Raw genomic sequence first — 25,805 nt, forward strand, 5'->3', positions numbered from 1 at the left:
ACCACTGGAAAAACCATAGCCTTGACTAGATGGACCTTTTTGGCAAAGTAATGTCTCTGCTTTTTAATATGCTGTCTAGGTTGGTCATAACTTTCCTTCTAAGGAGTAAGTGTCTTTTAATTTCATGGCTGCAGTCACCATCTGCAGTGATTTTGAAGCCCAGAAAAATAAAGTCTACCACTGTTTCTCCATCTATTTGCCGTGAAGTGATGGGACCAGATGCCATGATCTTAGTTTTCTGAATGTTGAGCTTTAAGCCAACTTTTTCACTCTCCTCTTTCACTTTCATCAAGAAGCTCTTTAGTTCTTTTTCATTTTCTGCCATAAGAGTGGTGTCATCTGCATATCTGAGGTTATTGATATTTCACCCAGCAATCTTGATTCCAGCTTGTGCTTCATCCAGCCCAGTGTTTCTCATGATGTCCTCTGCATATAAGTTAAATAAGTAGGGTGACAATATACAGCCTTGACGTACTCCCTTTCCTATTTGGAACCAGTCTGTTGTTCCATGTTCAGTTCTAACTTTTGCTTCCTAACCTGCATACAGGTTTCTCAGGAGGCAGGTCAAGTGGTCTGGTATTCCCATCTCTTTCAGAATTTTCCAGACTTTATTGTGATCCTCACAGTCAAAGGCTTTGGCATAGTCAATAAAGCAGAAATAGATGTTTTTCTGGAACTCTCTTGCTTTTTTGATGATCCAGCAGATGTTGGCAATTTGATCTCTGGTTCCTCTGCCTTTTCTAAAACCAGCTTGAACATCTGGAAGTTCACGGTCATGTATTGTTGAAGCCTGGCTTGGAGAATTTTGAGCATTTTATTCGCATGTGAGATGAGTGCAATTGTGCGGTAGTTTGAGAATTCTTTGGCATTGCCTTTCTTTGGGACTGGAATGAAAACGGACCTTTTCCAGTCCTGTGGCCACTGCTGAGTTTTCCAAATTTGCTGGCATAGTGAGTGCAGCACTTTCACAGCATCATCTTTTAGGATTTGAAATAACTCAACTGGAATTCCATCACCTCCACTGGCTTTGTTCATAGTGATGCTTCCTAAGGCCCACTTCACTTCACATTCCAGGATGTTTGGCTCTAGGCGAGTGATCACACTATTGTTATTATCTGTGTCGTGAAGATCTTTTTTGTACAGTTCTTCTGTGTATTTTTGCCACCTCTTAAGTCGCTTCAGTCGTGTCCAACTCTGTGCAACCCTATGGACTGCAGCTTGCCAGACTCCTCTGTCCATGGGATTCTCTAGGCAAGAATACTAGAGTGGATTGCCATTCCCTTCTCCAGATACAGAGATTGTGTCTATTATGTGGTTCTGATGGTTAAGAGAGAAAACTTGCTTTTTTTGGGACTGACTTTCACTGGCAAAAAGCCATTTAACCTAAAAGGTGCAAAAATTGTAAAGCTGACATGCTCAGATATTTTCTTCCCTGATGCCTTCTGTAGCAAGTCCCCAAATCAGGGGGATGAGCTGAATGCAGTTAGCTCTCAGAACCATCAACCATCAAGTGAAGTGGACGCACTACCTACGCACTGATTTATTGTCCCTATAATCAATGGAAACTTGGTGTATGTAGGTAGCAAGGGCTCCACTCTGGAGGAGATTAGTTGAATGTATCTGGAAGGATGGTTTTCATTGGCTGCTGTCAGGTAGCCCTGTGCAGATAATTCCATATGATCGTCTAACTTTTTTGATCAACACTCTTCAGGTATTCCTCATTGCCCACAAAACAGAATACATATATATATATATATATATTCTGAATGCATACTTATTCATATATATATATCATATTTAGGCTTGGATATCATTAGAATGATATTTAGGTTTCTATATGGACAGTCCATACTCACATTACATTTGCTTGCTAAACTTATATTTTCTAGCTTTAATTAAAGTATCAATACACTCCAGTCAAACCAAAGAATTCAGAATTTTTCTAACATGAACACTTGATGCACTTTATCATCTACCTATCCTTTGTCACGTGTTGTACCACCCATGATCATATTTGTATTTTTTCTAATTTCCCAGATCTGCATTTATCCTGTAAGAATTAATCCTTTTCTTAAAGGAGTGTAGAATAAGTAATTAAGTATGCAGCTTTCTGTGTCTGTGTTCGAAGTCTTTACTATTTTCTTTGCTTGACAAAACCTAAATTGCTATCATTTAGTAGACTACTTGTTACTACTACAATAAATACTCAGCAGATAGTAAGCAATTATCATGAATATATCTTGAATCCATCATTTATCAGATTCTGCTTGTGTTGTGGTTTCTATGTACTTACTTCATCTCTTGTACTATATTATACTATAAGGATTTTGAGGTCAGAGGCTTTGCGGTACTTAAGTTTTTAATCCTCCTGAACCCTCTAAAATAATGTACATTTTAGGTGCTCACTTTAATAAATGTAAATTGAATTAAATTGATAGTAATCTCACTACTCTTGTTAAAAATTATCATGAACTATGGTGTATGTTTCAGGTAATAGCCTTCTTAAATAATGATCTTGTACTCAATAACCTCATTCAATTAAAATTTTCTAAAAATTTAGTTTGTAATTGAAGTGTCCATTAATCTCAGTAAAATACCCACCAGAAAGCCTGTAGGAGAAGCCCTGAAATTTGGTTTTCATCATTTTTATTTTTAAAGGTCAACTAAGATAAACAATTAATGGTAAACCATGTCATTGTTGATAAAGTAATCTCTCTAGGCCTCAAATTTCTTACTTGTTAAATGACTGTGTTACCTGAAGATTTCTAAAAACCTCTTTGGTTAAAGACATTATATGAAACTGTTACAGAAATACGAGAAACAACAACCTCAAAATGTTTATAGTAATCTAAAGAGAACTACTAGACTTCTCTGGTGGTCCAGTGGCTAAGACTCCATGCTTCCAGTGCAGGGGTTTCAGGTTCAATTCCTGGTCACGGAAGGTCCACATGCTGCATGGTGCAGCAATAAATAAATAAATAGGACTACTATCAGAATGCATACTTATTCATCCATTTAGTCAACATATTGAGCAACTATTGAAAATATAGACAGGCACTGTTTTAGAAATCAGAAAGACAGTGTTGAACAAAATGGCTCAAGTCTCTGGCATTGTGGAATTTCGTAGTCAGGAAGATAGACAAAAATTAAGTCAACTGTGAGATAGACTACAAAGCTAAGGAGCAGATAAGTGCTGTGAAGAAAAGTACGCTAATGGGTAGAGTCTGGCAGGGTGAGATATTTTAGATAGAGAGGAACATTTAAGCAGGGACATTAGAACACATAGAGCATTCTATTCAGAGAACAGCAAGTACAGAAAAAGGCCAGAGTCAAGGGCTTTTGGTTTGTGGGAGGAACATGGATGAGGCTAGTGGAACTGCAGTCCAGTAAGCCAGAGAAGATGAGGATGGAGGTGTCATGAGGGGCCACGTCACGCAGAGAAGTGATTCCTGGAAGGGGTGACTTTGCCCCTGAGGTACATTTGGCGATGCCTGGTGACATTTTTGGTGGTCACAGCTTGTGAAAGGGATGTGACTGGCCTTTAGTGAGTGGAAGCCAGGAATACTACTAAACATCCCAAATTGCACAGGACAGCCCCTCATGGCTAAGAATTATCTTGTTCAAAATATCTATAGTTCTAAGGCCCGGAATCTCAGATGTAAGGTCTTGTAGGTTACAGTAAGAAATTTGCATTTTATTCTACGTGTGAGAGGAAGCCACTGGACATTTTTCAACAGGGTGGACATATGCCATGATTGGACTTGTGTAGAGAATGACTAAATATAGAGGCGGGTAGAGACGTGAAAACCAATGAAATGAGGAGGTAACTGGGAATCCAGGAAGTAGATGCTGGTGGGTTAGACCAGCGTGGGAGCTGAGGAGAAAGGAAGTAGTTGTTAGACCCCCCCCCAAGTATAAATAAAAATGATTTTTTTTCTTTTTAACTGTAGTTTTTCCACCTGGTTTCAAAGTCTCACAAGGTGATTTATATCACTTAAAACTTTATTTTAGGACAGCAATTGGCCTACATGGCAAAATATCAAGAGGATATGTCTATGGAGGGAGGATTTACACTTCAATTTATATCTTCACAAAAATAAGAGAATTACATTTTCTTAAGATATAATTTACCCACTTGAATTCAGTTTCTTACAGGTCAGTCTTTACCATATGGACTCAGTGGATACAGAAGTCAATTTTATGCTGCTTAGTATTATTCTGGGTTACATTAGAAGTTTAATAAGACCTCATTAAAAGTGATTTCCTATTCTTTCTACCTGAATTGAACATTCTCTGTATTTTCTCCTCCATAATGGAAAAGTCAGATATACACTCCAGAGCACATTTCTTGGAAGTGGATAAAATTGCTTGCTACTTACCTGAAACTTAGATCATTGGTAGCAAATATCTGAACATAATTATGAAGCAAAGTAGTCTAGGAAGTCTTAAGTGAACTTTATGTTTATAACAAACCACTTGGCCTCCAAGTACTTGATCCATAACTTCATCCATGTTTTGTAACCCAGAAAATTCCCATGTAAAGGCCCTGCCACCGTGTAATAATCCTATGACTAGCACAGGAAAAACATCATCCTTTGTCACCTACAAACAATTCACTCACTTATTTATATAACACTGACGTTCTAAGCATTATAATGTGGATTTATAATACAGTTTCTTGTAGGCTGAAGCAATTTGGACTTAAATTAGCAAGTTGCTTATTTGGTACTTTACAATACCTGTTTTATTCATATTTATATTTTATAAAGACTAATCTATTGCTGTCAAATGTTTAATCTAGTATGGTAACTCTTTTAAGAAGTCATTATATTCTCTCTCTTTAGTACTTTGTTTGAATGAAACTATTAAATAGAAACATATTAAGGAATATTTGGTTGGAAAATGATTGATGATTAAACTAATCCCTGCTGACTTTGATTAGTTAGTTCTACTATTTCACAATATTGATCATGTATAAAGAAGAATCTCAATTTGAATTTAACCAAAGTCCAGTTGGTCCTTGCAATATAGTTATGTATCAAAATGTTATTGTTAGGTAATTAAATCTTAAAAAGAAACAGTGACTAAAAAGTAAATGATAAGTTATTTCAAAAGATGCTGCATCAGGCTACATTTTGAAGATCAAATAGTTTCATAACTGTTGTAGGCAATAAATAATGAGTAGAGCTAACAGAGAAACCCATTCTCAAAAAATAAAATTGCAGGCCTCCATGAAGATCAGAGGGAAGGGAAACCGGTCAGTTCACATGCCTCGATTAAAGAGTTCCTTTTGTATCCCAGAAGGCCTAAAAATGGCTTTAAAACATTAAATCATCAACTCTGAACAGGGGTAGAGAGGCAGAAGTTTTCCAGAACTTTCTACCCCAAAGAGGATAGTAAGTTTGAATCTAATGACTATGTAGAATTGTGGCCAAGTTTTTTCACTAAAATGAACTTAGGAAAAACAACTGATTTTGCAGCTGGAGGCTCTCTTTTGATTCTTTATGAATTTTGTGCCAGAAGACCCAGAGCAGTTTCAGCCTGTCAGTAGGTACCCCCTCTCTTGTGTCTTTCTCTCAATTTTAATCACAGATAGGGAGCAGTTTCTCAGGAAGTAGAAAATATGTTCTTTTGTTGTTGCTCTCATTTGGTTTGAATTTTTGTTATTTCAATTTTTCTTCATTTTTGTGTTTTACTTTTGCCTGTGAGGGGCGTTAGAATATGCCACTCCAAAATATGCCATCTTGGCAAAAGGATTATTTTGAGTTTAAAGGACTTGAAAAATAGCAAATCCTGTTCCCTTTTTCTTAAAAGCAGGAGATGGAATTCTCATGTGATTGATGACTTCCCTCTAATAGGAGCAAAGTAACATTCTTAATATCAAGGACAAGAAACTGAGACCCAGAGAGTTCTACAAAGATGGACCTTCTAAAATAAGTCATCTTCCTTTAGCCTCTGCACATAATTCAGTTACTTCTCCATAACTGTCTCTCTTTGTTTGAAGTGAAGTGAAGTCGCTCAGTTGTGTCCAACTCTTTGCAACTCCATGGACTGTAGCCTACCAGGCTCCTCCATTCATGGGGTTTTCCAGACAAGGGTACTGGAGTGGGTTGCCATTTCCTTCTTCAGGGGATCTTCTCGACCCAGGAATCGAACCTGGGTCTCCCACATTGTAGGCAGGTGCTTTACCCTCTAAGCCACTTTAGCCAACTATAAAAAACATGTAGGTAGGTTCTGCCTTTCTTTGGGTCTTCATTGCTTATGAGGGTTCCTATGTACCATAAAATTTACATAAATTGTATCCAGTTAGTTGTCCCTCAGTATCAGAGGGGGATTGGTTCCAGGACCCCTCTCAAATACCCAAACAGTTTACTTCACAGGCCTTGCTGAAAATTCTAAGAGGGCAGAGGTGAAAATTTGCCTTCCCCAACTTTCAGTATCTGTGGACAAATCTAAATTTTTGACTTTTAAATACAAAGGCATTTCATAACCACTACTTGAATAGAAATGACTTATCTTAATAGATTTCTTACTGGAATGACATTTGACAGATCCTTTGCTTAGTATGGTGAGTGACTACTTAAAGACCCTTATGTATAGCAAAATGAAAGATATTTCCATAAACTGGTATACCCTTTGTCCCTGCCCCACTGCAACATTTATCTGCTGATGCATTCAGCCTAAGAGGAAAGACCCCAAGTGGGAGGACCTCTGGTAATATTACATCCAAGTAACATTTCTGGCTTTTATAAATTAGTGTCTGTTTTACTCCTTATTGTTATTTTTTCTCTAGTTTCCCTGCTATAAAACAATGCTTTTTAGCTCATCTCTAAATGTTTATGTTTTGCATTTATACACACACACACACACACATATAAATATATTTGCATTTTGTCTATTTTAGTTATTTTTTATATGAATCTACTTAAAGTTTACAGGAAGGCATAAATATGGTAGTATCATAATGCTTTATTTAGAAATGCTCTTTGATTTTTTTGAGTGTGTTTCTTTTTTGTCTTTACTCTTCCTTCTTTCTCCTTTGTATTGGTTTCCCCACCCACCTCTCAGATCTGCAGCCTCTTCTGAATGTGGTTTTCTTTGTTCTGACAAAATACTTCCTATATTCACATTTACATATATGGTGACATTTTGTCATCATTTTTTCACAAAAGTAGAAATAGCACATGCGCTTTTCTACTTTATCATTTAACAATACTTTTGGAAAAATCTCTCGAGTGTTTATAAATAGCTTTATTGTTCTTTTTCTGGGTTGTATAGCATTCTGTGACATGGAGTCAGGCATCATTTCTTAAATCATTCCTCTGTAGTCATTATCTTTGCTTCCAAATATTTTTTTTTTTTTTTTTTGCCATCATGAACAATGTTGTAATAACCATTGTTCTACCTGTGTCCTTATACAAGCATTTTTATGGCATTGAATCCCAGTAGTGGAATTACTAGGTCATAAGACAAATGAAATTTTAGAATTTTATAGGTGTTGCCAGATTCTTTTCCAAAAAGATTATAAATCTTCATATTGTTGCCAGTAAAAGAGTATGCTTTTCCTATACCTCTGTCACCTGCAGATGTTAAAGCTGTTTTTTAATTTTTCAACTGTTGATTGTAACGTATTATCTTGTGTTTACTCTAATTTGTATTTTCCTGACTGCTAGTGAATTTTTCATATGTCTCATCTGTAACTTGCCTATTTATATCTTGTACCCATTTTCTGTTGGATTGTTTTTCCCTTTCTTTTTTTTAATGTAAGTGACTTTGTGAGAGCTCCTTTATGGTATAGGTATTATCCCTTTGTATGTCATTTGTGCAGTGTTTCCTTTCAAAGTAGTGTTAATTTGTTGACTTTAAACCTTATGATACAAAAAGTTTTTAATTCTTAAATATTCAGGTATGTGTATATTTTATTTTATAATTTTGGCTTTAGTCTTGCTTTAAAAAGCTTTCCTCAATTGTAGCTTATACATATAGCTTTCAAATTCTTTTTTAAAATGATTTAAAATGGTTTTTAATTGGTTGTATAAATTGAAAAAAGAAAAGCACAACCTGAAAGTTGAGAATTATGTTTTATTCGAATATTTTCTGAAGACTGGGAGGCAGCCTTTCAGGTAATGCTGAGCGACTGCTCCCAAGAGGTAAGGGAGGAGTCAATACACAGGGGTTTCACAACAAAACCCAGATACTCAGGACATCAAAAGATTACTGTTAATTAAAGAAAGCCAGGCATCTCAAGTTAATGAATTTAGTGCTTTTCTCTATATAGGAAGATTGCCAGAGTCTGTCAGGGCTCATTAAAATCACTTCTTTGATTTATGCTTTAACTGTTTAGGGCCAGTATCCTGCCTTCCCACCCTGAACCCTCTCAGGGCACACAGTCAGGGCCTGGGACAGGGCTGCCTTAGTGGCTTGTGGCTTGAAATCCTTTGTTTACTGATGTGGCAGATGATGTTCTTCATCCACAGTTGCAAAATTATTCCTTGACTTCAATTTGGTGGTTCAGGGATGCTGATAATTTATATTCATCATGTGATTCATAGATGTTGATAGTTAATTTCAGAATTATGGGTATCATGTATGAAAAGTGTCAGCTTTTCCTGAAAAACTACCCAGTAATCCTAGCTGACTTGGATATCCTCTTGCCCAGCTCCTTAATTTGCCCTCTCTGCCCCTATAACATTGACTTACCACTTTGAGTTGAAATTGTACATTTTAAAAAGTTGTCTATTTACCTGGCTAAGCTACAAATTGTTCCAGGGAAGGACTGTGTCATATTTATGTTTCCATCACTAGTGCATAACAGTTTCTTGATATCACTGAGGGGGGTGTGTGTTAGTCACTAAGTCGTGTCTGACTCTTTGCCATCCTGTGGACTGTAGCCCACCAGGCTTCTCTGTCCATGGATTCTCCAGGCAAAGAATACTGGAGTGGGTTGCCAGTCCCTTCTCCAGACACCACTGGGTACTTAATAAATATATGTGGAATTAATTTGATTTAGAAAAGCTTTTTTGTTTTCCTAGCTGCATTAATTACTGTATCATAAGAACAGCTACGCTTATTCCTTAATTCTGATAATAAAGATGACCATTTATTGGAGTTTATTCTGCCAGATACTATTCTAAAAATGTTAATGCATTATCTCATCTCTCGTCACACCTCTATGAAGCAGATAGTATTATCCTCTGTTACAACAGGTGAACTCAAGGCCGTGCAAGTAGAAAGTGGCACATCTGGAGTTCAACCTAAAGTCTGTTTAGCTGGGGAGCCCCCATTAATTTTCCCTCTGCCACACTGCTTTCCAGCTTTAAAATTATCTATTGCACCTATTCTAAAGAGATACTTTTAAAGAAGACCCCTTGTTTTATGATCTCCTTAGCTCTGAGGCATTTATATTTTATTTTACTGGTAATTAATTCAAAGGGTCATTAATTTTGTTTGTAGGGAATAAATAGTAACCATTTCTTTTAACACTAAAAAGTTAAAGTTATAAAACAGATTAGAACAAACAGAAGGAAAATTGTTCATAGTTTCTCTAATATCTAGGTGTTATTGGACCTTACTTTAAAAAAGCACTGAAATGTGTCCCTCCCCGCTTTAAAACTAGCATGTGGGAAAAACCCTTGAAACTAAATGATGAATGAAGTGGACACCCAGGAAATTATTTCAAAAGAGAACTTTGTAAACAAGTGCAGCAATACCATTTATAATACATATTGATTTTTCTGAAAAATAAAATTATGCATTACAAGTTCACTGTTCTATTTAAATTGGTTTGCTAGGAAGCCATGCATGGAATAACAATCTAAGTCACTATTTTTATTATGTGATAAGATCTGCTGATTATGGTATTTACATCTTTGACATTTCATGTAATTGATGATCATTTTAGCAAAAAAATTTTTAATATATGTGAGTTAGATACATTATTTTCTGTATGGATTTATCATTTATATATTCCGATAGCTTATATAATGTTTATAATTATGCTATCATTCAATAATATATTTGCCTTAAAATTTTTGACTCAATATGATCTAAGTTAGGGTATACTATAATAGCATATAGAATATTTAAGAGAAAAATCAGTAATATGCTTTTAGAATAAAATAATTTAAATACATTTCATTTTTCTATATAACAACTGAATGTCTTAATTAGAAAGTGATTTATAAAATATCTCCCTTATTTTACAGTGGCGTATCTCCAGAAAATAATGTAGTAAGAAAAAAGAAATCCTTTTTTTTTGGTCTGTAAGTGAATGGGATTTGAAATCCACACTATGTTCTTTACCTTTAAGTTTTTATCTGTTCTTCACATCTTGATTCAAAGAGACGCAATGCCTTTTCTGACTATTCCAGGCTAAAACAACCCCATACTTTGAACACCTATGCAGTTAGCAACATTTGACGTTCGTTCACTTATATAATCCTTCACTCACCAATTATTTTCTGGCAGATGCTTCCAACTTGTGAAATTTTGTTTGTAGTAATTTAGATTGTATATGTATATATGTGTATTTATATATATATTTATTTATTTATAGCCTGCTTTGTGGCTTATGACTTCCCTGGTGGCTCAGACGGTACAGTGTCTGCCTACAATGTGGGAGACCAGGTTCAATCCCTGGGTTGGGAAGATCTCCTGGAGAAGGAAATGGCAACCCACTCCAGTATTCTTGCCTGGAAAATCCCATCAATGGAGGAACCTGGTAGGCTACAGTCCATAGGGTTGCAAAGAGTGGGAAATGACTGAGCAACTTCACTTTCACTTTGTAGCTTATGTTTTGAATCATGGTGTAAGTTACAGTCTTGGTAGAAGGGACAGGATCTTATTCTTCTCCATGCTCTGGCCCACACCTTTATGCTGTTCATAACCTATCTTCACAAACTAACCATAATACATGAAATAACATAGCATAAACTGCCACCCCATTGCTGGATCAATCGACATGGCCTCAGTATGGGTTAAATATGTGCCTGATACAGCATCGGTGGAATCTGATTGTTGATATCGTTCTCCAGTTCTCACTAACAGTTGAATTGATTTTTATGAACACAGTATTTTCAGAATGCATGTTTAACAGGAGAAAACATTCTATGTATTAAAGAAATTGTCACAATTAATTTTTGTCACACACTCCTATAATTCAAATTTAGAAAAAATATATCAAGAATATCCATTGCTCAAAAAATTCTTAGCTGTAGTAGGAGCATTCATATTAAATTTATAAAATTAATTCTGTAACTTTATTGTGAAGATGTATAAATCTAATTTTTAATTTAAATGAGCTAAATAGATTTTCTCTGATTACCTAGCAACAGGCTATAGTCTATTTAGAAAATGACATTAAATTTTTTTCAGCAAAAGATGTTAAGACATATTCTTTGAAATTTGAAGTACTTATGATTCACGCAATGGAAAGGAAATTATGGAATCTGGATTTCATTGCCTGCCTTTGCCCTGCCACTGACTAGTTAGGTGATTTCACCTGCATGCTTTTTGCATCCATTTTGTCTGTGCAAAGAGGAGTTATGTTAGATCACTGCTAGGGTCTTTCCAACTGTGATCCTAAAAGACATAATGCTTATAGTTAGCTATATGCGATTGAACTTCCTACAAATTTTATCACTTAATTTGCTTAAATTCAGCCTCTATTAATTGCATATATTTCATTTCTAATTCAAGTCAAGCTCCACAGAAAGGAGTATTGAGTCTCCATATTTCAGCATTTAATTACTAAACAACATAATGATTGGCAACATGTATACTGGCAAGAGAGAATTGAATAGCAAAAAGCTTGTCTTGTCGTGGTAACAGAATTATTTGTAGTTTTTAGAATAGTACCCCAACCATGGACTTTAGGAACAAAATTTAACTTTATTCATTAAAGACTTCTAGGCTCACTTTCCTGCTTAAAATCCTTCTATAGGGTAAAATAGACATCAATCGTGTTCCATGATCAGGTTCTATTGCAACTTGTCTTATCTCAGAAATCTGTTTGCATTTTGCCTGATATTAATTATAGTATATTATTATATTGTGCAGTTCTCTATGTATCTATGTCCTTTTGCTTTGTGAATCTCTCTTATAAGCAGCACATAACTAGAATTTTTCCTTAGTTGCACAGTTTTTTTTTCTCCAGACAGGTAGATTAGTTCATTTACTTTTATTATGACCACTGATATATTTATATGCCAACTGATTTTTGTGCTTTCTGTTGATCTTACTTTCCCCATTTTTCTCATTTTCTCTCGCATTCTTTTGCCTTAATGGATATTTTTAAATACTATTTCTTATTTGACTTGGAAGTTATACACTGCATTAACATTATTACTCTTAAAACTTTTAAAGTATGTAGTTAACAAAGTCTAAAGGTAATAACTATGCCTACTCTTCCGTTGAGTTGAGTATTGGTCACTTAGTCGTGTCTGACTCTTTGGGACCCCATGGACTGTAGCCTGCCAGGCTCCTATGTCCATGGGATTTCCCAGGCAAGAGTACTGGAATGCCATTGCCATTCCTTCTTCAGGGGATCTTTCCGACCCAGGGACTGAACCTGGGTCTCCCACATTGCAGGCAGGCTCTTTACTGTCTGAACCACCAGTTTGGAAAATTTATTTCCAAACATGTTTCTCCTTTCCTACATGTTATTAGTATAAGTGTTCATGTAGTAGAGAAGCAGGCAGGGGATGAGCACTTCTGTGGTCTCTTCTAATAAAAGCACTAATCCCATCATAAGGACCCTAGCCTTTAAGACCTCATTTAAACATAATAAACCTCCCAAAAGCCCCCATCTCCAAATGTCATCATACTGGAAGGTAGAGTTCAACATATGAATTCTGAAGGCACATGACTCAGTCCAAAGCAAAAGATAATTTAATAAAGAAAGGATAATGTTTTCAAAGAAGAGTGCTAGAAAATTTGGATTTCCACATGCAAAAAGAAAAGAAAAGAAAGATGAAATAAAGAAAAATAAATTTGAACTTTCTTACTGTATTTTTTATAAGTACTAAAACTATAAAACACGGGAATAAAAAGGAGAGAATCTTTGTGATTTTGGTTTAGGCAAAGATTTCTTAAAGTATAAAAGGCACATACCATGAAAGAAAAAGAATTGGCTAAGTGAACTTCATCAATATTTACTATATTTGTTCTTTGAAGAAAAAGACAGTTAAGAAAATGAAAAAAAAAAAAAAAAAGCCACATATTAGAAAGAAATACTTGCCAAAACTCTGGTAAGTTTTACACAGACTGTATAAAGAAATCATACAACTAAATAATAAAAAGGCAAACAAAAAATATTTAATTTTTAAGAAATTTAATAGATATTTCACCCATGAAGAAAGCAAAGATAAGTCAGCACTCCAAATCACTAATCACTAGGGAAATGCACATTACATCCAGTATACGCCCCCTGCCAGCTCAGTCAGTAAAAAATCAACCTTCACTGTAGGGAACCACCTGCCAAACAGGAGATGTGAACTTGCTCCCTGAGTTGGGAAGGTCCCCTGGAGAAGGAAATGGCAACCCACTCCAGTATTCTAGCTTAGGAAATCCCATGGACAAAGGAGCCTGGCAAGCTACAGTCCCTGGGACGTGATTTAACAACTAAACCACAGCCACTGAAATTTAAAAGAATGGTATTTATCAAGTGTTAGTGTGTGGTGAGAAATATCAACAACCTCAAGTATGCAGATGATACCAGTCTAATGGCAAAAAGTAAAGAGAAACTAAAGAGCCTCTTGATGAGAGTGAAAGAGGAGAGTAAAAAAACTGGCTTCAAATTCAACATTGAAAAAACTAGGATCATGGCGTCTGGTTTCATGGCAAATAAAAGGAGAAAATGTGGAAGGAGTAACAGATTTCCTTTTCTTGGGCCCCAAAATCACTGTGGATGGTGACTAAAAAGCAGTGTCAGGAAGCATTTAACAGAAGGCTTCCTGTGTGCTGTTTTGGATCTGCCAGGAACCCTCTGGCCCTTATTGATTCCTGAATATTCAGGAATTAAGAGGAGAGGCATGCCTTTCCCGGGGCTGAGGAACCCAGGCATTTCTCACTACAGTGATAAGTACCCTCTTCCTTCTTATGAAAAGGTGATTGTCTGCAACTCTCTCTTATAGGGATCATCTTATGTTTTGTTAAGTCTGGAATTTTAATCTTTATCTTTGCTGAGAATAACGACATTGTAAGATAGTATATATGCCCATGCCATGTTGATTAAAACACCTTTGCCCCATCAGAGCTTTGGTCCCTGTGTCTTTCTTTCTTTCTTTTCTTTCCTCCCTTTCTTCCCCTTCTTTCTTCCCCTTCTTTCTTTCTATTCCTTCTTTCTATCTTTCTCTCTCTCTCTATTTCTGACTAATTCCTTGGAGCGCGGAGGCCCACTGAGCTCACTTTCTTGCCCGGGCTTCTAAGGCCCACTTGAGAGGGTGCCTGGTGCCTACGTGCAGCAGCTCAAGCCCTAAGAACAGGACTCTGTTGGCTTTCTGCGTAAACCAGGAGGTGTCAGCCTCTTTCTCTCTCTTACTTTCTTATCGTGGACTCCGGACCACCAGGTTCCGGTCCATTAAAGGACCAACAAAGCAGAGATGTCATTTTCTCAATAAAGGTCCCTATATTTAAAGTTCTGATTTTTTCCAGTAGTCATGGACAGATGTGAGAGTTGGACTATAAAGAAGACTGAGCACCAAAGAATTGATGCTTTCGAACTGGGGTGCTAGAGAAGAGTCTTGAGAGTCCCATGGACTGCAGGGAGATCAAACCAGTCAATCCTAAAGGAAATCATCCCTGAGTATTCACTGGAAAAACTGATGCCAAAGCTGAAGCTCCAGTACTTTAGCCACCTGATGCAAAAAGCTGACTCATTGCAAAAGACCCTGATAGTGGGAAAAATTGAGGGCAAGAGGAGAAGGAAGTGACAGAGGATAAGATGGTTAGATAGCATCACCAATTCAATGGACATGAATTTAAGCAAACTCCAGGAGATCATGAAGGACAGGGAAGCCTTGTGATCTGCAGTCCATGGAGTCGCAGAGTAGGACACAACTTAGTGACTGAACAACAACATCATAAATGTTTGTGGAACAACTGGAACTCACATACTATTGGTACAGTTGCTTTGAAAGTCAGTTTGACAAATTTGCTGTATGGTTAAACATTCAGTTACTGTATGACTTAGCTATTTCACTTGTAGATATTTACCCAGGAGAAATGAAAACATGTATCCACACAAATATTTTTATGTTCATTGCTGCTTTATTGATAATAGCCAAAAACTGGAAGTAACCCAAGTGTCCATGAACTACTGATTGATAAACTAATTGTTATTGACATATCTCTATAATAGTATAATATTAAGAAACAAGTAACAAATGACTAATATATGCAGCAAAATGGATTAATCTCAAAAGCAAATAGACTACATTAGAAAGCAAAGGAATGCAAATAAAGGAATGCATATGGAATAATTCCATTTATATAAAATTCTAGGAAGGGGATGACAGGATGAAATGGTTACATTGCATCACTGACTTAATGGCCATGAGTTTGAGCAAGTTCCAGGAGATGGTGAAGAACAGGGAAGCCTGGTGTGCTGCAGTCCATGGGATTGTAAAGAGTTGGACATGACTGAGCAACTGAACAATATAGTGACAGAAAGCTCAACTGGGAGCCAAGGATGGAGATGAAGCAGATTTGCTTGGGGAAGGGCATGAGGAAACATTTTTGGATGATTCAGGTGTTTCATATATTGATCTAGTGATTAGGTGCTTGGGTAGATTTTGAAAACTCATTGAATTTTATACTTAAAATTGCTGAATTATGTTTCTATATTAACAAGGAAACTCTGTTGGCAGGTCATTGTTCCTTTGAAAGTAATCTTTTCTTTTTTGTCTGGCAGCTTTTATAAAATTTTTAGGGAAGAGGAGTTCCTTAGTGTTCTGCAGTTTTATTACAGATATCACAGTGTGATTTCTTTCTATTTATTTATCTTACTTGTGGTTTACTTTGATTACAGAAGCTGTAAGTCATGCTTTTATCAGTTGTAGAAAATTCTGTTACTATCTCTCAAATGTTCTTTCCTTGTTCCTTTTTTATTCTCTTCCTATGGGACTCTAATTACACTGACATTACATTTTCTAATAACATTCTCCATCTCTCCTACTTTTCATTTCCTTACCTCTCCATGCTAAAGTCTAAGCCAGTTCTTCTTTCTTTCATTTATAGTCATCCTGGGTCAGGAAGATCTCCCAGAGAAAGGAAAGCCTACCTACTCCAGTTTTCTTGCCTAGAAAATTCTATGTACAGAGGAGGCTCGAGGGCTACAGTCCATGGGGTTGGACACGACTGAATGACTAACATACTTTCTTACTCATTAATGCTGACTACTTCATTGTGAGTTCTGTCTTTGGATAGTAAATGCCTACTGGTAGGAACTTATCTATAGAAAACTTGAAAACTCGAACTCTGAATTGACAGATTATCCCTGAAGAGATTTATAGTTCCTTCTGCCAGATTCTTGGAGTCAATTCAAATTAATTCTTAACTGTTCCAAACCATAAGCACTGTGAATCTGAACCCCAATCACACCTTGAGAGTGGTATGGGGATTCTCAAGGGAGAATCTTTTCCCTTCCAGAAATCACCCTAGATCAGCAACCCCCAACCTTTTTGACACCAGGGACCAGTTTTGTGGAAGACAGTTTTTCCATGGACTGGGAGCAGGGTTGGTTTCAGGATGATTCAAGTGCATTGCATTTATTGAGTATTTTATTTCTATTGTTCTTTCTTCTGTTCCACCTCAGATTATCAGGTATTAGATCCTGAAGTTTGGGGACCCCTGCCTTAGATAGGCAATGTTCTTTTCATTTTCCTTTCCTGATGATAGGTATCTTTTTTCCTAGTCCAGTCTATTAATGATGATAAAAGCAACCTGGTTCTAGCTCTTGATCTTACACAGTCCTGAACTCTGTACTCCTAATTCCTTCTTGACAATGAAAACTCAGGGGTCTAGGATCCTGGGAGTGTCCAGTGAACACCCTCAGGGCAGCATCTACTTTGCACAGTAAAATAAATTAATTATTTGAAAAATAATTAAAAATACCTTAAACAATCATTATTTATTAATACTGATTACCCACATTAAGAATATACATGTGTTTGTGCTTATGAGATACTTTAAATATGAATTTGTTTCCTTCTTGTGACATCAAGGATTACATAGACAATTTTGTGTTCAACTGATGACTGAAAAGATTCAGAGACTTAAAAAAACATTGTTTTCAAGGTCAAATCAAATTGGAAGCAATCATTCTTCATTCCATTTATAAGACCTAGGTAACTTGTCTTGGTAAAACTAGTACAAAAAAATGCCTTTTTGTAGATAGGTAGTTAGAATACCATACAGAATTCATTTTTGACTGTCAAAATCAAAATTATTTGCAACCCGTAGATTCATACAACCTTGTAGGCTGACACCTCACTTAACTGTTAAATCACCTAAAAGATTATCTTGTCTTTCTTTTATGTGAATTCAGGAGCATAGAGCTATTTAAAATTCCTTCTCTAGAGATATTCTATTAGGAGTATTATATTTCTTTGGCAGTCCTAAAGAGAACCAGCTCAATATTTTAACATCATATTTTTCAAAGCTACTTTGGGTTATTTTTTAAAAAGTTAGATTGAAACCTGAGGGAAAAAAATATACTCTATGTATACGGGATGAATTTCAGCAGGGTTCTATAGCTCAGAGTTCTTTCACACCCTGTCTAGTGTCTAGGTAAACCATTCTCTATTAGCATAGCAACATTCAAATATGCAAGTGATTAGTAAGTAAAAGCATAAACAGGTAGATTGTACTTTCACCTACTACCCTCTGCATGTTTGAATATGCACAAGCATATATATTGTGTTTTCACATATAAGTTTTAGAATGTTCCAGAAGGGCATAAGAATAAAAGAAAAAATAAGGTTCACTGTACCATTAAAAATAGTCTACAAGACCAGTGCAAATGTAGGGAAAAGGAATTATTGAAGCATAGCTCAGGTAATTTTAAAAGACTGATGTTAATAGGCAGTAGAAGCTTGAACACATTCTGAATTATAAAATAATAGTGGACAAAGAAGATGATAGCAGTAATAACTACCACTTACTGAGCTTACTGAGTTCTTACTATACATTAGAAATACATTGAGTGCTTTACTTAGAAAGTCTCAACTCTAAGAGAATCCATTTATCAAGTGTTTAATACATGCCACTTTTATCCATAGAACAGTTTTTTGAGTTAGGTACCATTATTTGCCCCATTCTGCAAACATGATAACTGACATTTAACACCTTTATCAACTTGCCCAAGGTTACATAAACTTTAAAGTGTTAAGTCAGATATCAACTCCAAGATAGGCTGTCTGCAGACTATGCTCCATAGACTGTCTGCAGACTATACTCTCTGTTATATTGTTATCTAACTACTTAAGCCTTCTCTCAACCCCGTTGTTGTTATTGTTCAGTCACCCAGTCATGTCTGACTCTTTGTGACACCATGGACGGCAGCATGCCAGGCTTCCCTGTCCCTCACCATCTCCCTGAGTTTGTCCAAGTTCATGTTCAATCAGTGATGCCATCCAGCCATCTCATCATCTGATACCCTCTTCCCTTGCCCTCAACCCCTTTAGGGTAGGTCTAATCTGTTCCATTTTAAAAGTGGACAAATAGAGGTGGAAACTAAGTAACTTGCACAGGATTACTTGTGAGTAATATTAATAGCGTCCAGTTTAAAACTGGTTTAGTCTATTTCAAGACTCTATGCACTTTCTACTATATTATTCAATCTTTGTGACAGTATTTTTCATTCTTCAGTTATACATTCCTTTTGTCATTCATTTACCAAATGTTTGTTGAGCACTTATACCATGCATTCTTTAGCATGTATTTAAAATTTTTAAATAAGCGTGTCAATGCAAGAAAATGTGCAACTATCACTGGTAATTTTATGATACTATGATTTTCTATCATAAATATCTTAACCTCTTGGTTTATTTGACATTGAAACTGAGTCTAAGTTTTATATCTGATTCAGTTTCCAGAACAATATGCTTGACTTTAAACCTACCCTATCATTGCAGAGATGATTAGTTTTATTTCATAATTCTGCTTGAGTGATTGTCTAAGTAGAAAAAATGGGTAATTGTTTCCTTTCTAAGTCCTTAGCCAAAATAGCCCATTTAATAAGGTAAACCAATATTTGGACTTATCAGGAGAATGTGCTTTGCCAACAAGTAAGTAAAAGGGTTTTTCCGCATCATTAACACTTGATGTTGGGATAGTAGTTCTTAGAGGGAGTCTCAGAATAAAAGCAGTAGTGATGTCAAGAACTAATTGACTGATTTTAATTGAAGAACATTTATATGACAGTACGATATACTCAACTTGGTTTTGCTTTTCTTTAAAAAGCTGAAACTCTTCTTCCCGGCAGTAATTAAAAATAAATAGCAGTCATTTAGTTACTGTGGGCTTCTAATGGCCACAACATTGCTTCCTTGCATGAATGATTTACTGATCTAAAGCAAAGTAATTCAACACTGAAATTATCTTGAAAATTAAAAACCATTCTAGATAATGAATAGTTTCAATTTCTATAGCACCAATTTATGTATAGTTTTCCTTTTTAATGTATTCTTCTGCACATATACAACTTACTAACAAAAATGGTCTGATTGAGACTCCACCTCCATGAACCATGTATAAAGCTCAGACTCTGAGCTGAGTTAAGTCTATAGACTTGGGAGTGACATTTATTCATTCAGCTATCATTTATTGCAAAGTTTCTTTAAGCTGGATATTTTCTGGAATTCTTTTGGGAATGAAAGAAGAGAAAAAGTAGTCTCTGAGAAGGAATTATTATAGGTTTAGGATAATTTTTAATCTAATTTCATCCCTTTTATTTGGTTACTATAATTTATGTGACCAATCCCTTATTGATTATTTAAAAAGATACTTTTTTATTGCTGTAAAAGGTCTATATTGAGCATATCTGGTAATAAATATTAGTATTTCTCATTATTTCTTCGGAATGTATTTCTAACAGTAAATAACTAGGTTAAAAGACACATACATTTTAGTTTATTAATAAATTTGACAAAAATCTACCCCAAATGGCAAAATAGGAAAAAAATTTGTATCGTTTTACAATGCTACCAATGCAGTATGAGAGAGCCTTTCCTTATTTGTTTTCTTGTCAGGCTTCAGAAGATAGAATATTCCACTAAATGTACGTCATTGATCATTGCTCTCCAAATACTGTCTTCAAAATTGTTAAAAGAGTATCTCATTTTCAAGAATGATTTATAAAGTCAAATGGCACTAATCAAAAATTTTCAGTTGACATTGTTAGTTTGTCTTTGAAGAGATCATCTAGCTTTCTTTCTTAAATATTCTGAATTTTAAAGCATTAAGAGGTTATAAAAAATCTGTCATTTGGTTTGAGACATTTATTTGACTAAAAAAGTAGACTGCAGCTGGCCAAGATGGCCAATGAGGTAAAAGCAAATGTCAGAAATGAAGTAGATCTGTATTTTGTTGGGGCTTACTGGGTTTTATTAAAAAAAGATACAGGATATTATGAATTAAGTACCAAACCATTTTCTTGTGTTAATGCATGTTGTTTAAGCACAAAATTCTACCTACAAAAATATGAAAACAAAATACTGTGGGTAGGTTTACAGGTTCTAACAGTGTCAGACTTTATTTTTTGGGGCTCCAAAATCACTACAGATGGTGATTGCAGCCATGAAATTAAAAGACGCTTACTCCTTGGAAGAAAGTTATGACGAACCTAGATAGCATATTAAAAAGCAGAGACATTACTTTGCCAACAAAGGTCTGTTTAGTCAAGGCTATGGTTTTTCCAGTGGTCATGTATGGATGTGAGAGTTGGACTATAAACAAAGCTGAGCACCGAAAAATTGATGCTTTTGAACTGTGGTGTTGGAGAAGACTCTTGAGAGAGTCCCTTGGACTGCAAGGAGATCCAACCAGTCCATCCTAAAGGAGATCAGTCCTGGGTGTTCATTGGAAGGACTGATGCTGAAGCTGAAACTCCAATACTTTGGCCACCTCATGTGAAGAGTTGACTCATTGGAGAAGACCCTGATGCTGGGAGAGACTGGGGACAGGAGGAGAAGGGGACGACAGAGGATGAGATGGCTGGATGGCATCACCGACTCGACGGACATGAGTTTGCGTAAACTCCGGGAGTTTGTGATGGACAGGGAGGCCTGTCGTGCTGCGATTCATGGGGTCACAAAGAGTTGGACACGACTGAGCGACTGAACTGTACTGAACTGAACTGAACCACATCTTATTTAAAAATAAAATTCTACAGTAACCTTACACTTAACCTATAATAACCCAGTTCTTCTTTATAATAGCAGTTTTGTCCTTACTGAGTTTGTATGCTTCCCTATTTGAGCTCTTTCTTTTCTGATCTTTTCTCAATAGTTATTTATTTTTTTTATTTCTAGAACTATGGGACACAAAAACCGCTATGTCAAAGTCCCCCGTGGTCACATCTGGGTTGAAGGTGATCATCATGGACACAGTTTTGACAGTAATTCATTTGGGCCAGTAAGTCATTTTATTACTGATATGATTGGATTTCAAATATAGAAAGAAAAGTACATCACAGACGTTGTCCACAAATTTTGTAGTGGAACACTTTATGTTTGAAAATTTCCTTTTAAGTATCATATAGATAACGTAAGCTGTCAGTAGGTGTGTAGGTATGTGTGTGAGTGAGACATATATATTAGACAACTCAGTCAAGTGCCAAAAGATGCTTTCAGCCTGCTATGATCTCAATAGAAATGGTTGTTTTTTTCTCACATAGATGTTTTGTACCTTATGTTTTCAATTAGTGTTTAACAGAAATAAGGTCTTGAAAGACCTATATACATCAATTTTCTAAGTCAGTAGTTTAAAAGGCATTTATAATGGAAATCATATTGGCTAAGTAACATTTTTCAGCTTTTAATTTATAACAGAAATGCTCATGTTCCTTATACCATGTTTATATTCCATAAAATATGTGACTAAATTCATATTTTACAATTTTGTTCAGTTTTGAATGCATACAGAAGTGCTCTATTTATGAACCCCTGCAATAACTCATTATATAAAGAATATTTTAGTTAATGGAAACTGCATTATTTCTCTTTTATTAATAAGATTAAATCTGTTAAATGTATCATGTTGGCCAAGTCCACATTAAAATATAAACTTTGGTTTGGGTTTTAATTGAGAGAGTAAGTGTCTCTGAAATGAAATGTTAAAAGTGTTGCCATTCTGTTATCTAGTCACCTGTGTCTCTTTAAAATCCTAGATCTTTAACCCATTAGATTTTCCTATATCTAGACATGTCCATACTTGCATGTATGTAAAAGATAATGTTGAGCTCCGTTACATAGGTTTGCAAAAATGTTATTCACATCCTTTTGTCTAAAACTAAATGGTTGGTGGTCTATATAAAGCATTTTTCTTCACCTGTTGTGAGGAACCACTATTAACATCACTGGAGGAGCGGTCAGTTTACTCATCTTTGACTAAAAGTACAAGAGACTTGGGGTTGGATAAGTGTTTATGTGTGAAGTGGAAGGGAACTTTAAGAGACATCTACTTCTTTTTCTAGTTGCAATGATAATAATAAAAATACCTAAGGTCTTTCTTGCTTTTGCACAGTAATTATTAAAGAAATACAATTTAACCATTGTAAGGTGTATCAGAGATGGAATGAACAGACTGGAATTGTTGTAGAGAATCCCTTGGAGAGTGTAGTGGAAGTGATTGTCATGTAGAAACTTAGTAGCAACTTGAAAGTGAAAATAAATCACCTAAAAGCAGTTTTATTTCTTTTTCATCAATAAAATTAAATCTATCAAGTGTATCATGTTGGCCAAATCCACATTAAAATGTAAGTTTTAGTTTGGGTTTTAATTGTGAGGATAAGTGACTCTGAAATGAAATGTTAAAAATGTTTTTGTTATCAGTTGCACATGTGGGGTAAATAATTCACTTTTCACTTTCATGCATTGGAGAAGGAAATGGCAACCCACTCCAGTGTTCTTGCCTGGAGAATCCCAGGGACGGGGGAGCCTGGTGGGCTGCCATCTATGGGGTCGCACAGAGTTGGACACGACTGAAGCAGCTTAGCAGCAAGAATAAATACTAAAGCTTGAAATTGAGTTGCTTTTTCTTTATTATTAAATGAAGCCAATGCAATCTTATCTATATAATTAGTATTATTGTCAGTTACTGATATTCCAGAGCTTTCTTATTTGGGAGAGAAAAATAATAGAGTTGATAGCCAGAATACTGGGAATTGTAATTCCAACCTTCAAGATCATATCTATTGTGTAGATCTTTCTGGGTTCTCTTTCCTGCTGTGTACTTCATAGTAGTACTATGAACCATTGAACTTTAAGTAGACCTATGTAAGTTGAAAATATATCAGCTATGAAAATATCTTCTGTCCTTTATATGTTTAAAAAAAGAGAGAAAAAGTGAGAAACTTGTATGAAGGACAATCTCATTGGGTTTATTACAATAAGAAACTATAGTATGCAAAACATTAGCAAATATATTCTGTGTAGGACCTTAATGCCATTGATTTACATCAAGTTTTTAAATTAAACATTCTTGAATTTACAACTTGAACCAGTAATATGAGTCAGAGACATAGAACCACTTTGAAATTTAGTGATTTTCTTCTTTTTTTAATGGATATAAATATATAGATGCAGAATGGCTTTTGGTTCACAAGTTGGAATAAACTATAAATTTCCATTCACTTAATTGTATTGTTTTTATTTGTCAAAATTAGATGAAGAACCTGTACTAGAATGAAGGAAAACATTTGTCACATCATATACTAACCTATTTGTATTTGTGACTTTTAGTATATATATTTTTACCCTTACAGTAGATTTCATATTTGTGTTCCAATAGCATTTATGACTAGGAATAGTGATTAGTAATGATGTTCCCAAATGAGTTTAAAAGAATAGAGGGGGAAAAAAAATGAATTAAAGGCCTACCATTTTTATTTAAAGCTAAGCTCTGATGTTTGAGTACAGAGATTTCATATTATGTTTTTGACCAATTAATGGTTATCTGAATATTTTAATTATTTTAACACTTTTATAATTCTAAAAAATAACAACTAAAGTTTTACAATTCTAAAAAAAGGCAAAATAATCTTAAATCTTAAAATGCATATGGACTTGAAAGCTGTTATATTTTTCCAATAATTCTCAGTTGAAATTTTTGGCTTATCCATCAGTAATACTGGAGATTGTGGAAGGTCAGGAAGTTTCAGGATTTCTGGATTGTTGATTTATTTCTCCTCCTTGGAACAGGGAATGCACTTTTCCTGGAAGTAAGCTCCCTATCTAAAATCAGCCAGAATTGTCTCTAGGATGCTTATCTTGACTTTGTAGAAATTGACTGAAGTCTTTACCCTTTGTTTCCCTCCCAAATAACTTCAGAATTGTAGCTAACTGGGTTTAACATGCTTTAAGTTTTTGAATTTTAATTCTACTTTATCATAGCATCTCTTCAATTTATTTTAAATTGTTACCTATTGGTAATCATGTTGGAGTTGACTTTTTCCGTATTCAAGTAAATTTTTAATTGTAATCTAGAAAAGAAGAAGAAAAGAATGTCTTACTCTATTTTTTCCCTCATTTGTTCTAAAATTTCCTATTTATTTTTTAATATTTGAATTTTCTTTTCTGATTTGGTTTATTGCCACTGTATGTAGGCTCAAGAAGGAATTAAATAGTTTTATGGATGAAAGATGAAGAATGGGTTATAAATTTAAAGATAGCAAAGTTGTTATAGTAATAGAATGCATTTCAACAGAATGAGATACAACATTTGCACTTTTAACTTGTAGAGGATGATTTTACGGATAGAATCCAGTAGACTCCTTTACAAACATAGATATAGTAGAACGGAAAATCAGATAACTTTAGTTATGGACCTCATCAATCACATAACTTGTAAGGTCTACATTTCTTCATGTATAAAAGGAAGAATTTCCTCTCCTCTGAATTCATCTTAAGTAGATATTTAATATAATGAGCATCAGTTCAGTTCAGTCGCTCAGTCATGTCCAGCTCTTCACAACCCCATGGACCACAGCACATATAATTTATTTAATGCACTTCTATTTCAGATTGCTGAGAATGTTCACTAGAAACAATGATGTATTTTTGAATATATATATAGAAAAAATGTTTAAAGAACACCTTCAGCAACCTAAAATATGAAAACAATTTAAGTATGCTTCATCGATAGGATAAAATATTATGCAGTCATTAAAAATCTGTATTTGTGAAGAATTTGACAGCACATTCATGATATTGTTTTAAGTGAATACATGAAACTAGAAAATGGATTGCAATGTTATGTTAATTGAGCCAGGAGTTATGATCATGGTCAATTCTTTTTTATACTTTTGCACTTCACTATATTGTAAAAGGTCTGCAGCAAGTTTTTATTATCTTTATAATCAGAAGAAAACTAAGTATTCAAAAAAATAAGATAAAGGTGATTAAACTAATGACTTCTAAGTTTCATTCTAAATTCTCTAAAAATGTCTTATAGTGCCATGGCCAAAGGGAAGAATATTGATATCACAGATGTGACTGGGTAGAAAATGTTTCAGTTATGAATGTCTCTATGTAAGATCTCTGTACCAAACCTCTTGAATATATCACCATTGTACAATGATAGAAAGT

General features: G+C 35.1%; 1 protein-coding gene across 1 annotated transcript in view; it reads left to right on the forward strand.

The window, feature by feature from the left end:
* IMMP2L (inner mitochondrial membrane peptidase subunit 2) overlaps nucleotides 1-25,805 on the forward strand; it is a 914,520-nt gene that overhangs the window by 676,778 nt on the left and 211,937 nt on the right. The window contains exon 6 of the mRNA XM_061165351.1: nucleotides 21,531-21,633. Coding sequence (XP_061021334.1) covers nucleotides 21,531-21,633 — 103 coding nt within the window. The remainder of the gene's footprint in view (nucleotides 1-21,530; nucleotides 21,634-25,805) is intronic.

This window comes from Dama dama, chromosome 18 (genome assembly GCF_033118175.1).
Source record: "Dama dama isolate Ldn47 chromosome 18, ASM3311817v1, whole genome shotgun sequence".
In the NCBI taxonomy this organism is placed as follows: domain Eukaryota; kingdom Metazoa; phylum Chordata; class Mammalia; order Artiodactyla; family Cervidae; genus Dama; species Dama dama.